Source organism: Pseudopodoces humilis, chromosome 2, assembly GCF_049639895.1.
Source record: "Pseudopodoces humilis isolate 2021_Gansu_Grassland_sample_001 chromosome 2, ASM4963989v1, whole genome shotgun sequence".
NCBI lineage: Eukaryota > Metazoa > Chordata > Aves > Passeriformes > Paridae > Pseudopodoces > Pseudopodoces humilis.
In genome coordinates, this window is record NC_142201.1 from 24249662 (window position 1) to 24265784 (window position 16123).

Here is a 16123-nt window from a genome sequence, read left to right on the forward strand (position 1 = left end):
TGTCTAGCTGTCATTATTATTTTGATCACGTGTCTGTTTTGACTTTTCTTTCTGAAATTAGTATCTATGTTTACCAATCTAAGTTAGTCAGCTACACACACAACAATCAACAACAAAAAAAATCACCTCACTTACTCTATTTGCGCACCATGAGCCACAAGGGCACTTATGGAATCCATACTACCAGATCGTGCTGCTTTATGAATTGGAGTTTCACCAACATAATCCTGTAAAGACAAACTACATTTTGTCAAGCATAATGTTTCTAAAAAATAAAATATCATTATTACATTACTCACATTTATTAAGATAGAAGATACATAAAATCAGCATTTGTTATTAGCTAGCAAATACATCAAGTACTTTATAATTACTTTAAAGTCTGCATGTCATGTACATTAGACTTTCAGCAAGAAGTAACACTAAAGGCATTTAACTTTATCCAATAGCTTGGCAATCAGCAGACTCGTATTCAGCAAAACTGGTTAACCCTCCCAACAGATACCACCTTAACACGTTATTCCAACACGTTCCTCTTCCAGCACTTTCATTTCCCAATACACTGGACTGCTCAAGCCCTCTTGAACTCGGGTGCAGCAAGGCCGAGTCTGTGGGGCTGTGCTGACACACTGACTCAGCCCTTGAGTGCTGCACCATCAGTACTTGGCAGGAGGAGAGAGCACATACGCAGAGCTCTACTGTAACAGAGGTATGCCCAGTGTTCATGGGACAGGCCTGATCTCTCCCAACACATACACATTGACTCACATCCTATATATTTGTCTTTCTGATTTTCTTTATCAACTTATATTCCATTATTCTCAACCAGCACATCCAGTCATTAGATTTTTTTTCACATAATGTGCAGACATACTGGGGGCAGAGTACTGCTTTTTAGGCAACTCCTCCCCATTAACTGTCTTACAGGTAACAGGGAGGATCTACAACAATTTTACAAATTCAAGCAAGCAGCAGGTAAATTCATGCATCACGATGTACAGGCTCGAGAGGAAATTCAATACTTGCAATTAAACATCAGTATTAAGAATCACAGAGAAGAATCTGTAATGAAACATTGCCTTGGAGTAGCAAGTAAATGTTGTTACTGGTTTGTTAATGTGATTCATCCTCAACACTTCAACAGTGTAGCAATGGTTTTTTGGTTTTGTTTTTTTTTTACTTTGTTTTTTTCCCCTTCTCTTTGTCTCCAGACTTTTGACAGACTTCACTAGTCTGTTCCAGATATTAAACATGTTCTAACTGTATGTGCCTCAGTTTAGCTTCCTTGTTCCCTTTACTAAAATATCAACATTAGCTACTAAATTAACACAGCACCTTTACTGATTCACCAGTGTTTACACACAACAGTGTTCATGCCTAACTCCACAGGACTAGTTACACTTTAGCTCTACTTGAAATGTGAATGTATGCAAAATATGATCATACTACCTAAAAGCAGTGGCTTTACTAAATACCTTAAATTGTCTGCCAAGCTTTTGAGAAATTTAATCCTATCTTCTAGACCATGTAAGTATAACTTGAAAATTAATTTTGGATTATAAGGTATGTATCCTCAACTTTCTACTTGACAGTTTTATTTCACAGTGAAGTATCTTTATAACAAGTTACAAATTCACTGAGGGTAACCCAGCTTACCAGTGAAACATATTCAGCCAAACTGTGAACTACCTAGCACATCCAGCAGGGAACAATAATGGCACCAAAGTTTACTTTCTTATAAACTAAGGAAAATTGTTGAAGCTGACAAAGTTTGGACACAGAAAAGAGCAGCAAATGCCTTAGAGATGAGAAAAGGGTTATACAGTCCTTCTTCCAAAGTAGATGTCTGCAGCTGATGGATAGAAGACTGCCTTCCAATGAAGTTTATGCAATTTTTCCTATTTATAGTTTCCCCGGAAGTAACAGGAAGGGAGAGCAGTTTAAGAGAGGATACAGTATTTTTGAACATTTTTTGAACTACCATGCATGGAAATTTATTCAATGCTAATTTATCCAGAAAAAATTTCTTTGTGTAATAAATTTTCCAATCATGAAAGCTGTCTTCGATTCATCATTCTGTTATAGCTTCCTCCCATCCCCCCTTTCATTAAAGTGGTGAAAGTATAGAAAGTGATTTGCCTCTTTTGGTCAGCATTAGTATCTACTAGTCCAACACTAAGTTAAAAGATAATCACTCAAAATGAAGTTCAGCTTAGGGTTAGTCAGTCATGCAAGTGACAGAGATAATCTCCCCATGCCCCATAAACCTGGCACACTGCCCCACAGTAAGATCTAGAGAACTGAATTACAACATTGCTGTGGGGAAACACAAAAAGGATGAGAAAAGACCTTTGCAAAAGGACTCCCCAGCACTGTGTTAGAAGAATAAGCTAAGCTTATAGCAGCTACCACTTCCATCACCAAACAAAAAAGATTAGTATTTCAGAAGAGAATACATATCTTGAGAAGGGCTGTTTTCAATCACTGGCCCAGAAAACCATGTGTCCAAAATTAAGGAATTCAAGAAGTACTTAAAAAATTACAGAACACACAGATTTAGATTTTTATAGCATTCCTTTTAATTACAGCACCCAAGTTTCAGTCATCGCTACTATTATGTCTCTTTGAAATTTTCCTAAGAGGCCAAATATATTTACACTGAAACACTTTCCTAGCTCTCCTCAGAAATTCTCTCTAGACTATAAGCTAGACTAAATGGAAAATATATATATCTCCCACTGGAAGATAGCTTTTCAATTTACTTATTTTTCAATGCATCCAAATCCATGCATACAGAAGAAAACAAAAGTACTCTGTATGAGTCTCAGAACAATTCTGTTTTGATTCAGCAACTGGAATGGATGTGACTGAACAGGAAAACAAAGTAACAGTTTTTTCTAAGAAACTTCTGAGAACAGTTCAGGGTCTAGCCTGTCATCAGCACATTCTTATGTGTAAGACACTTCTTCCCTATCTCTTTTTAGCTACGTGGAGAAAAAGTAGTTTTTTATTTTGAGAAACTCTCTAAATTCCTGAATACCCCTGGTAACACCTCATAATCCTTTAAATTGGTCACACTCCCCATCTGTGCTTGAGTCTGATACAATCCCTTTTGCAATAATATTCCAGGATGGGAAGCATCAATGACTTGTACTGGCCTTTCACAACTAGAGCAGAACTTGTCCCTCTAGGAACAAGTTGCAACACTGCACCAACAGCCCAAACCCATCTCACAATCTAGAGGATGCATTATAAATAAATAAATGAATAGAAACTAAAATTAAGTTACAATAATTTGGCATTCAAGATAATACATTTGACTGGTTTTGTGGCTACTAAATATTTTGTGCACAGTGCTCTTGAAGAAATGGCAAAAAGGATTCATGAAGCATCACAGACAAACTTAGTTTTTGCAACCCACTGCTGAATGCCTTCCTCTTTCCCCTTGGAAAGAAAGCTACCCTTTCACACAGACAAGGGCAGCCTTCTCTACCTTTGGGGTCATGACTACATTACCTTTGACTTCTATTTCATTTAACTGAATAAACATCTAGCTTCCTTCCTCACGCTCTTTTTATTCACGTGGCTGAAGAGTCTTTAGATTTACTGATTAAAGCCAAAAAAAGCAATCTCAGCTTGATTAATCAGTTTCCAGTTCCTCACTATGCTGTTTAACCTCAAAAGACACTTCCTCTACTGATTAAATACTTTTCTCAAACTCTCTTCCCAGGCCTCTTTCATGTATGGGTATTCTTTCAATTCACCCCAGGACAAGTCTAAAGCCATTTTTTACTCCATTTTCCCTCCTTCTGTCTTTTTGGGACCCAAATTCTGTTGGCTTGAGGATGGCCCAGTAGAATTCAGAGCACATTTCTTCTTTGTTCTCCAAATTCCAAGTCCCTAGATATGATTTAATTGATTTCACTCACTGGTACCTTTACATTCCTTCCATTTATCAAAGAAAAAAACAAAACACAAAACAAAAAACCCAAAATAACCCACCCAACCAAAATTAACTTAGTTGCAGGAATTTATTTTTAAATAAATAGTTCCCACACACATATCTACACCGGAAGCTTTCAACTATGTGTAGTGTTTTGGCTGGGACAGAATTAATTTTCTTCATAGTACCTGGTAAGATGTTTTGGATTTGTGACCAGCAAAGTGTTTTTTTTTAGTGCACAAATGTCTAGCTAAAAGTGGGCTGGGATGTGGCACACCTGGGACCACTGACTCAAATGGAATGGAGAATTATCCCACACCACACAACATCATGCTCAGCAAATAAAACTGGGGCTGTCATTGCTCCAGCACTGGCTGGGCATCAGTCAGGCAGTGGTGAGCAACAAAGCTTTTTGGGCTGTGAGGTTTTTAAAAATGTTTTATCACTTGATTTTCTAGGATTTCTTTTTCTTTATTTCAACCCATGAGTTCTCACGCTTCCTTTCTGATTCTCTCCCTCCCCTCACTGGGTGGGGGGAACAAGGAAGCAGCTGCGTGGTGCTTAGGTATCCACTGAGGTTAAACCTCAACACTATGAAGCACTTCTAAAATACTTTTAGTAATGATACCTGACTAAGACACAGAAGCCCTTTGATTAAAAAATACAAACTCCATTCCTTAACTCAACTGACTGAATTTCGAGCTCTAACAGATGATCACATTTCCAAACACTACTCATTTCTTAATATCAGTAACCTACCCTTTCCAAAGCTAGGAAGTAGAAACTGAATAACACTGAGTGTTTTTCCTCTTTTGGTAAAAAGGCTTTCGAGTACAAATGAGGACTGGTGGAATCTTTATCTGGATTTACCCTAATTGTTTAAAATAAAAACTGTAATACAGCAAAAGAATATTTTCTTCCTCCCCACCAAGGATATCAGCCTGTTTACAGCTCTTGCTGCTGCGGGTCGTCTAACCCTCCTAAAACTATTTGCCACCACTGTCATGTGATGGTAACTGACTGCATGAATAATAAGTTGCATCCTCTGTAGGGGTGCAGTATTTCTTTTCCCTTCTCTTTATGACAGGCCACACAACACTTCTTTTGGCCTATCAACAAAGGCAAAATACAATAGAAATGTTTAATAGGCTGAGGCTAGAGGGAAGATAGATTTAAATGAAATTAATGGTTTTCTAAATCAGAAAGTACTCATTATTATCTGATGTTAATATGTACAACAGCCCAGAATCAATCTGTGTTGTGACAAGGATAAAACATCAGAAAAAATCCTCAGGAAAAGTAGCAGGGTAATTGCTTTGCACTGTTACAGTGAACTAGAGCAGGCAGGCAGCCAAATGCAGGTCCTGAGTCACACTACTAAGAACCATTAGCAGGCACAACCCGCTGAGGGAAAAAAAAAAAAAATAATCAGAAACAGTGTAGATAGAACATTCTCTTGAATCTACTGCTGATTCAGACAGACCATTGCTTGGCACTTCGGCTTTCCTCCTGTGCATTTTATGTGGTGATCCTGGGGGGAAAGAACTGCCCACTGATGAGACAGATGTGACTCTAGCCAGCACATACAGTTATGTAAGAGGGCTGGGCATCACAGGATATACTCACAGAATTTATTTAGGGAGCAAAGTACAGTTGGGACAAGCAGTTTTCAGCATTTGTCCTTCATTGCTGCTGCCTGAGAAGTGTTCTGGGCAACTGTCACCAGCAACAAGATAAGACATTTTTAAGTTTTCCTAAACTTCAGGGTAGGCAGCATGAGCTACAATACCATACCTCAGGGCAGATATGAGAAAGCATGCATGCAAATTCTACTGAGTACCGGAGGTTTACGGTAAAACTGAGAGGCTCAGGTGGATTCCTTTTCAGAAGCTATCCTTTTCTTTTTCCAGAAGTTAGTCTGTAGCCAATGACCAGAAGTCAGTTTGGAAGGAAAAGTTTACTAGTTTAAATATCAAGCATTCCCAGATCTTTCTCAGCATGTGTTTTGTATCCAGTGTCCATGGAACACTTGTCCTCACACAAGCATTAGCCAGTGACTATGTCTGTTTGGAGTACAGCATCAGTCAGCGAGCTGGAAGGAATAAACAAAATACAAATCAGGAAATAGTGCTCCAAAAGCTCCCAAGTGTGGGTGGAAGCCCTAGATGATCACCTAAAAGTGCTTGCAAATTAAATAAGGAACCAAGATCATTTAAGGAGTTCAAATCAGACAAGACTAGTAGAATTGGACTGCAATTCAATAAATAGCTGAGGGAACTGGGGATAGCAAAGCATGCACTGTGCTTTACATAGTCATGTAGGAAACATTCCAACTATCTGTGGGATGAGTTTTCTGCTTTAGTTATCACCAAGGCACGCTGCCTAGCTTCCAGTGCTCGTGCATGTGAAAACAGGGTGACTGACCAGTGTGCGTGACTGCATCCTATGAACTTAAGAGACTTTTTTGTTTCTACTACCATTTTAATTAACCAGAGGTATCTTATTTTATCACTGACCTCTGGTCATATGTTCAACGAGTATTTTGTGGGGGGAAAAAAAGTTACTACATTCAAGTGTAACTTGAGCCTACCATTAGCAACATACAAGGCACCCACAGTGCCAGCTCTATTGTGTCTGTGGTCTGCCATTGCCTACATCTGCTGCAAAAGTCTATAGGATACTGTCTATAGGATATACATCACTATCTGAAAACCTAACACTGTGGAGGACCATTGGCTCTGGTGACAAGCCATCAACATACAGATCTCCTGAGTCACTGGCTTGCCTTAGTAACTTCTTTAAGCTGGAATGAGTCTCCTGCCCATTTTTAACTGCATATTATACTACCTTCTGCTTCCTTTTATAGTCATCTGCATCTTGCCCTCAGCCCATGGAGAGATCTCTCCACACTCTTCTCCTCTTCTTCTGGGAGCTAGCTGCTACTTTCTTCTTTGCTACAACCTCACTCACTACATGTGATTTTTTTTTTCCCCTCATCATGTTCCAGGACATCAAGAGCTTGTTCTTCAACTCCAACCTCACTGGTCAGTTCTTCTCTTTATCCTCATAGCTGGAAACTTTCATTCTTCTCATTCATTCACTTTCATTCATTCTTCTCTTCTCATTTAGCAGTTATTTGCATATCTTTATTCTGTGCATGCCATGTTTCCTCTCTAATCACAGTTTCTTTACATTCTTACCTGGTCTCCAGATGCATTTATAGTTCTTGTATTTTCTCTTCTGAAGATTCTACCACTATGCAGCAATAACTTATTGCATAAGTTACTTTTGTCAGGTATCAAGGAGAAGATGCGATCTATAGCCTCTGCATCCAGCCACCTTCATTTTTCTACAATTCTCCTGGTGTCTCACAGCTGTTCTCAATGCACCAGACTTCTTTTCTGAAAACTCAACACAAACTTCCCCATTTCTTATTTTTGCATAGCTTTAAAAAAAAAAAGAACCAAACTCTAGAAATGCAAATGTTTTAGTTCTTCAGCAGACTTAGCTTAACTCTACTGCATATAAAACGCAGTCTGGCCCTTAAATATTTTAAAAGTACGATGCAAGATTTAACAAGCCAGACATTTTATGGATGCTGTGCTATACCACAGCTTTTAACAACAGCATATGCTGTAGTATTAATTACTCTCACAGAATAGTATTAAAAATATTTTTGATTAACATTAAAAAGGATTTTATGTATGTCCAGCATACATAACAGATTCATTCAGTACTTCAAACATTTTCTTAAAAAACATGATAGTTTTTAAGCATTGATTCTGTTACTGTACCAGAGTACAACAGTCCTTTCAGGAATATTGCTATATTAATGCACTATCTGCTACCAAATAAATTACATACTCAAGTAAAACTAATGAAAATTATAGTAAAAAAAAAAAAGCAAAAGAAATCTTTAAAATCACCCATTAATTCTTTCTTAGCAAGTATGCTTCTGATCTATTTTCAGAAAGCTACTAGAAAAGGTCTAGAAATAATCTCAAAGAAAAACAACATAAAACCATATGCACCTTAAAATAAATCAATGCAGCCCTTACTAGTAGTTAGATGCATGAGTAAATCATGATGCACCACAAAGGTCTCATGGTTCTGTAGCTAATGGCAATTTTTTTAATTCTTAGCATATTTAGTATTATGTTCCTCACTAGTCTTTTTCTTGTCCCTACAGCAGCACTACAATATCAAAGTATTTGCTAATGCTGCCAATACCAAGGCAACATTACCATTTTGTTCAAGAAGCAGCAAGATGTCAATTCCTAAAACAAATATCCTCCAAACCCCTATAGGCTTAAAGGACATTTATTCATCCTAGCTCTACTGTAATGTAAAATGTCTATAACTGATCAAGTCATGTGACTTCAACTGATGTCAAAAATGAAGTATCTGCATGTAAATGTAAGGATCATACATGTCATTAAAAGGGATCAAGACACTCCTTGCAAAACTATGCATACGTGAAATACACATTAACCCATACCTGTTTGTTTATGTTGGCCCCCACTTGAATCAACCAATTCAGGCACTGTGGATGTCCTCCAAAAGCAGCAATGTGGGCTGGTGTTTGAGCAAAACGTGTTGTACTGGCATTTACAGAAGCTCCAGCTCTTACTAACTGCATTAGGCACTCCAGCTTTAAAGACATGAGGGAAAATAAAACCAAAAACGTTACACAGATGTGCTATGACATTAGCATGTTCTAAATAAATATATAAAACCTAGAAGAACTAAACTTACTAGTAAGACTACATGAATGAAAAACAAGACAGAATATGAAATTTAGGATTCCCTCCCTCTTCCTTCACTCCTTCCTCATTTGCTCATAGACCATACCTGAGAAGTATTTAATTCTCATCTCCAAAATTGAGTTTCACCTTTAATTTCAGAAAAAGGGGAAAAAAAATCATAAACACTTTAATCCTAACTACAAGAGATATTCAATTAACTTTTGTTAAGAGGGTGGAAAGGAAGGAAAGAAAAAGGGGAAGGAAAAAAAAAAAGGGGGGCAAGTTCTGATCCAGCAAACATGATACTAACCAGATATTTTAAGATAACATTTGCCAAAACAAAAGTGTTGTTAGGAGATACATAGTTGCTTGGAATCATACTCTCAGGAGAATTTATAGAAAGCTGTATCAGAAAAACAAAAGATTTTTCTTTTATTTAATGTATCTCTGGAGTGACAAAAGATCAGTCAAGAAAACTAATACTTAAGAATATATATAATATGCTAAATCTATAAAAATAATAAATTAATTCCACCATTTTGTTATTTCAGATAAGAAACTGTTAAAAACAAAACAGGCTGCATGTTTGTGGCACCACTTTCAAAAAACTGCAGTATTTTGCCAAACTAAAATTCTACCCTTTTTTCTTAACATACTAACGAGAAGTGTCAGATAACCAGATACTATTTTTAAAGGTTCATAAGTTCTTATTTGTAGAAACTAGGCAAACCATGACTACTATGACCTCAACTTTCAAAAATAGTCAAAACAACACTCCTTTCCTGTCACACAGTTACATTGTCTTGTTGATAGGAAAAGGAACTCACTATGCTGAAATAAACAGTTTAGTCTAGGCATCCATTTACTGTGGGTAGAAAACAAATACTACTGCACACAAAATACAATAGTAAAACAAAGACCCTTACACTGGCTCAGGCATTGGTTCATATAAAACAAATCTGTGGGTGGCTCAGTGTATCACAGTTAGAGAAAACATCAGCCACACCACAGATGTGGAATAGTCTGTCCATAAAGGAACAATTAAAAATCATCTGAATGTGGGCTGGCAGCTTGACTCAGAAGCATCAACATCAGGGTTATAACATTCTTCTCTGTTGCTGCACGTCAGCCTTTCTCTCCCTCTCTTAACCTGTAAATCCTGATCTTGCTGAATTACACACATATATGAGATAGAAGTACCAACAACCACTGTCATGAAGTATTTTATATTAGTATTGCAAATGTGTTGTGAACTTTGTTTCCTTCCCTCATGTAATTCAAACAAACACGTATGAACCCTATCCTTATACAGAAATAATTTTTTTGGACTGCAGTGGAGTTAAGGCTGGACACAGTTGTACCATGAACTCACTAACTGCATGAGGTAAAAGTGAGGATAACTGGAATATTGGATATAAATGAATCTTGCTCCACAAACATCAACATTGCCAAAGTACCTTTTCAAAAGAAAACATGCACTTCTGTTGGAAAAAAAAAATCACATCAAAAAACTAGTGTAAGAAAATTTCTAACTCCAACACTAGACTACTGAACTACATTTTGTATTTGCCAATATTAGACTTTTCTTCATGGTCACATGTTAGCACCTGTAATACTGCTGCTAATCCTTACTAATTATTAATTAAATTGTAACACTGCAATTATTAACAAGTCATGTGATGGAAAACACCCCTCCAGCTACACCAAGAGGTTCATCTGTGGTAACTGAAGGCAAAGATATATTTCAGCCAGTTTTTAGAACAATAGACCTTATTAATAGAGTTAACTTGAAAACACTTCCAGAGAACCATTACAACTTCAGGAAAGAATAATACTTCCTGCACAGGCACCAGGCTGAAAGAATTCCTTAATTACACATGCATTACAGCCCATCAACTGAAAAGGAAAAAACACTGAAACTGATTCACCAGCACTGTCCTGCACTGCTTAAATCTAAGATGGCCACACACCATTATTATCCTTGCAACTTGATTTTTTAAACATTGGGGGTTTTTTTGATTATTTTTTTTTTGCATACTCTGACTTTAGAGTCATAGGGCTTCAACAAGGAATACAACATTTCACCCCACTAAAAGCTTGAGTACACATCTTCTGTATCATGGCTGTCAAAAAAATTGCTTCTTCCAACATTATGGAAAGATGAGATGCATTACATCCATGAACAGGAAAAGTCAACATGACAAAAGCACCTCCCTTGATCATTTATGCCTGAGATCAGGACACACAAGTCCACTTTCATTAAATAACCTAAATTTAATACAGTGGATATTTTCCAACCTAAAGCAGAGGTTAAACAGATTTAGTGAAGAAAGACAGGCCTCCACATGAGCCACAACACTGGCAAAACACCAAGCAAGAAAAGACAGGCATTTTTATCTCTCCTACTTTTGTTCCAAAAGAAACAGAACATGTTTACTACTATTTTGCTTCCTATAATGTAAGCAGACAAATGACAAAAAACAAAAGCAGGAGAAGAGCACACCAGATAGATGTGGTCAGAGAAAATAAAAATTCAAGTGACTAAAAAGAAAATTAAGGTTAGTTCAAGACCAAGTGAATTAAAATTAAGACCAAAATATTTTTTTTTTTATGCAAGCCCTGTATTTTCTACCTCTCTGATAGGTTTTCTAGACTGTTAGTATTTTTACATTCTGACCCACCTTCACAGAAATCTATGGAATAGATGTAATGGGGTGTAATTTAGGGCACTATATAATTAACTCCAATTAAAATGCAGAAACTCTAATAGGAGTTAATTCATCTCAAGAGACAAGCACTTTTCTGCAGACACGGAATGCCCTGAAAATGTAAACTCCACCACAGGCACTCAACACAGCAAGTAAATCTGCTACTATCTCTAAAAGGAAGTCCGTGTTGTCATTAAATGCCTAGCTATTACAACTAGAAACACAAGCTGCAATATCCATCACCTCCAATTGACTCTGCTGGTATTTTAAGTATCACCTGCAAGCTGTAGAAAGAAGTATGTTTTAGAGCAAGTTATTCAAGAATTTTGTGTTTTCACTTTTAGTTGTAAGAGACCCCATTTTTACTGGTACTGGTGTTACACCAGTGTTTCCTCCCCCATAAGCCACCTTTCCTCTTTCACATATTCATTTATAACCATCTTGACCACTGCTGCTACTTCCTTCCTGAGGCATATCTACAACTACAGGCAAGAACATAGTTTTAATACAGCTTTACCGTAAAATTATTCTGCACTGCCCTGTGATGCAGGGAGAGCCATCTTCCATGTTCAACCTGAGCTACAGGCAGAGGAAAAAACTCTTTGAAGCTCACCAAACCTGGACTCCTGCTGTATGTGCACGCATGCACATGTGTACATGTATGAACTGGCTTAGATTTCATTGCTTACAAGTAGTTCCAGAAAAAAAATGAATCATTTTTGTCTTTTCAGCCTCCTACAGAGCTACAGTGAAAGCAATACATGTCTTGGTGGACCATGTTACTAACTGGCCCTATATCAGACAGACATGAAGCTCTGCCATCACATTATTTCTTCCAGGAAAAAAAAACCCAAACAAAAAACTAAACAAGTGAAAATCACACAAAATCTAGAAAAACAAAGCAGTGAAGAGAAAGAGACCTGTTCAGTGTTAATGAATACTTCAAAACGAAATGGAAAATTCTTCTGGTTTTCAAATGTTTATTTTTGATGAATAGGAATTTAGGAAACATAAAAGACACAAATATGAATGTAAGACACGCATCTGAGCAGCTCTTGTGTCACTGCTGGCAACACTGTTAACTGGTGAAAGCTACAAGTGTAACTATGCCACACAAACACAAAGCCAATCGGGTTTGGGATCCAATTACACTTTTGTAACTTTTTCGAAGTGTTGTGCAGTCTTTGGCTCTGAGAAAGGAACACAACTTAACTAGACCATAAAGTATTTAGATAACTTCCACAAATTGCTGCCTCGATCTTTAAGATCTTTTAGGCTTTCAGGAAAAAAACATATAAGCGAAATCCTATAAAACCAATTTATAACCTTTGTCGCCTTTTCAAGTCTCATTTCATCTGTCAGATTCCCCTCCCCCCTATGTAACACCACTCCCCTTTAAATTTTGCCCATAACTAAAAATGAATATGGCAAATACAAGCACACAACATGTTGCAGGCTGACTCGTTCCCTTTGTTTGCTATTTCTGCAAGAATCTCTTCAACAGAAACTGGAACGTACACAAAAGCTCACTCAGCCTCGGATAGTTAGCAGAAAGCGGAAGATGCCTACAGGAAAAAAACAAAACAACACATACACTATCCAAAATCTATATCAAATAACCACTACCTCGCAAAAGCAAGACTGCCAGAAGCTCATACCGAAAAGAAATTCTTACAAGACAGAGAAAAGAAACAGAAGAGTGTAAGGCCAATTAGTACCTTAATATTTTCTGCGGGCATACTTCACAAGGAAGATAAAGGCACTCCACTTTTTTCGGAGGGCAGATTATTAGCTTCTTTCTGAACAGATAAAAGACCATTCTACATTTGGGATTTTGTGGGTTTAGGGTTATTTTGTTTTGCTTTATTTTAAGACTGGAAGACTACTTAGCTAAAGCTGCTTCTAAAAGCTTCTCAAAGAAGCAACTGCAGATAAGATCACACAACGTATAGAAAACATCTCCTAATGTCCTTTTATAAACCATGACAACTGCCTAAGTACATCAATCTTCCTCCTCTGGCACACAACCAATAAGCAAATAGAAATATATGGGAAATGGGAGGGAGAACAAGAACAAAAGCCCCTTGAATTCTGTAGTCAAACAAATCAATGAGGAAAAAAACCAGATCCCAACCTTCTAGGCTGGAATCCTGCATAGTCTGAGATACCGCTTCAGAAACAGGAAACGCATATATAAAAATCAAGAAATTAAAATACCACTCATTCTAAGACGTGAAGTTAGCGTGGCTACTTCCTATGTTTCGGTCTTTTCTACAATGCAACAACGCCAATGCAGAAAATTCCATACGTATGAACCGTAATCTATTTTTCCTACTGAAGGCAAAAGAGGAGCGCCTTACAGGCACAACAAACACCTTCTGCCCCAACTCCTAACGAACCGGTTGTCATAACACGGGCACCACAACACATCGGTCTCCAGGTGCGGAGCCTGAGGACTGCACGGATCGCGCCAGAGCGCGCAGACAAAGCGCCCAGCGAGGGAGGGCCGGCAGGGAAGGAGGATCAGCCGAGGGCGGGGAAGGGGTCGCGCCGCGGCGGTGCCTCCAGCCCGCAATGGCCCCGACCGGGGATGTCCGGAGGGGATCGGCCGCTCCTCGTCATTCGCTCCTGTGCCGGTGGCCCGGGCGCCGTTTGGCAGCCCGAGCGCGAAGTGCGGAGCCGCCGCCGTCGCCGGGGGAAGCAGCGGGGAGAGAGACGGGCGGCTGCCGCCGGCAGTGGGGGTGGGATGAGTGATGCCGAAACGGCAGGTGCCGCCAGCCCCGTGACCTGAGCCACCCACGCCTCGCTGACCGCGGGGACCGGAACGGAGCCAAGCAGCACGGCTGTCCGCTCCCGTCCCGCCCGATTCCCTGAGGAGCGGCAGGAGGCGGTGAGGAAAGGGAGGGGGCGGCGGCGCCTCTCGGCACAGCGCGCGCTAGGGGCAAAGATGGCGCCGCGTTGCGCGCGAGCGGGAATCGCGCCCTCCTTCCCCTTCTCCTTCTCGTTCCCACCCCCGCTCCCGCCGCCGGCTGAGCCCGGCCAGGCCCCACCTTGCCGAAGTGCGCGGCCCAGTGGATGGGCGTCCAGCCATAGAAGGAATCCTCGGCCGCCAGGTCGGAGCGGGGCGAGCTCTGGAGCAGCGCGCACAGGGCGGGCAGGTCCCCATCGCGGCAGGCGCGGTGCAGGGGGAAGCGCAGGGTCAGCAGCTCCTCGCTGGAGAAGCCCGCGTCGGGAACGGCTCCCAGCGACATGGCGAGCGGGACAGCCGTGAGAGGGAATGGGAAGGAATGGGGGAGGGAGAAGAGGGGAAAAGGAGCGGGCGGGCGCGCGCTGCCCTGGCGGGAAGCGGCGGCGACTGCGGCTGGCCCGCGCGGCCCCGGCACAAAGGGAGCGGGGCGTGGCCGCGCGACGCTCCGCCCCAGAGGGGCGTGGCCTCGAGGCCCTCAGGGAGCCCAGAGCGGGGCGGGGAGCGCACGGCCAGCCTTCCCTCCCGTCCGTGCTCCTTCCTCCTCCCCCTCCGGCTTCGCCTGTCCCTCCTTCCCTCTCACCATCTACTCCGCCTTTCCTGTCTCCCGCCCTCCCTTTCCTTCTCCTCGCTCTCTCCCCACTCCCTTCCCTTCCCTCACCCTTTCATTCTCTCCCTCTTTCTCCTTCTCTTTCCCTCTCCATCTTTCTCCCTCCTCCCCCCTCGATCCTTCTCTCCCTCCCCGCCCTCTCTCCCCTTCCTCCATTCCGCTCTCCTCTCTCCCTCTTCTGGCCCCGCGCCCGGATTTTCCATTGTCCGGGGCGGCAGAGCCGCTCTCGCTGCCGCCGCCTCGGGCCGGTGTGGCCGCGTTGGCCGGGGCAGGGCGGGAGCGCTTTGAGCTGCCCCGGCGCCGCGGGTGACAGCGCCGGCCCGTGTGTCCGCACGGAAAAGGTGCCGGCGGCAGGGCTGAGCCGCGGGGCACCGGCTGCCGTGGTGTTTGTTCCCGTGCACCGCGGATGTGCTGTCAAGCCAGCTTCAGCACTCGGAGGTCACTATGGGTTTGTGCTGCTCAGTGGATTGCAAACCACAGGGTAACCCCGTCAGTGTCTGTTTAAAATGACAATGCCAGATTTTAAATTGCAGCCAGAAACCAGTACTTGAGTAAATGGCTCCGCAGAATTTTTAAGGAACTTCTGTTGATTGCTCCTAATTGTTTTCTTCCTAATTGTGAACGACTTTTTCTGACACCGTTAAAATTTAATTGATGATAATGAAGAGTACGATTGTTTAAATTTAAGAACACCCACCTGTCCATGAAAATCATGGAATCACAGAAGCATAGAATGGTTTTGGTTGGAAGGGACAGTCCAAACCCCCTGTCATGGGCAGGGACACCTTCCACTAGACCAGGTTGCTCAGATCTCCATCCAACCCGACATTGAATACTTCCAGGGGCATCCACGACTTCTCTGGGCATCACAGAGTGTTCCTTTTTCAGTATACGTTTTTAAGCAATGCAAACCAGGAGTTATATTCTGAGGCAAAGAAGGTACAAATAAATTTCTGTTAAAAGTGTCAAGAGACCCAGGCATTAAAAAAGTGTTTCTTTAACTTCAGGCTAAATTGATCATTAAGATACTGTGAAATATCTTTTTCTTAATACAGGACTTCTGACTTCTCAGAAATTGTGATTCCATAGGCATTCCTCACATTTATTCAGCTTCTTTGTATTTTGGCATATATGAAGCTATGTTTGTACAGT

At 40.9% G+C, this 16123-nt stretch overlaps 1 protein-coding gene across 1 annotated transcript in view; it reads right to left on the minus strand.

Annotated features, from left to right (window-relative positions):
- The window catches only part of ANKRD10 (ankyrin repeat domain 10), a 37397-nt gene extending 22632 nt beyond the window's left edge, over positions 1–14765 (minus strand). Inside the window, exons 1-3 of the mRNA XM_005516601.2 lie at positions 14447–14765; positions 8442–8594; positions 136–227 (exon numbers count right to left, since the gene is read on the minus strand). Of these exons, the coding sequence (XP_005516658.1) occupies positions 136–227; positions 8442–8594; positions 14447–14647 (446 nt within the window). The 5' untranslated portion in view covers positions 14648–14765. The remainder of the gene's footprint in view (positions 1–135; positions 228–8441; positions 8595–14446) is intronic.
- Between the last annotated feature and the right edge of the window lie 1358 nt (positions 14766–16123).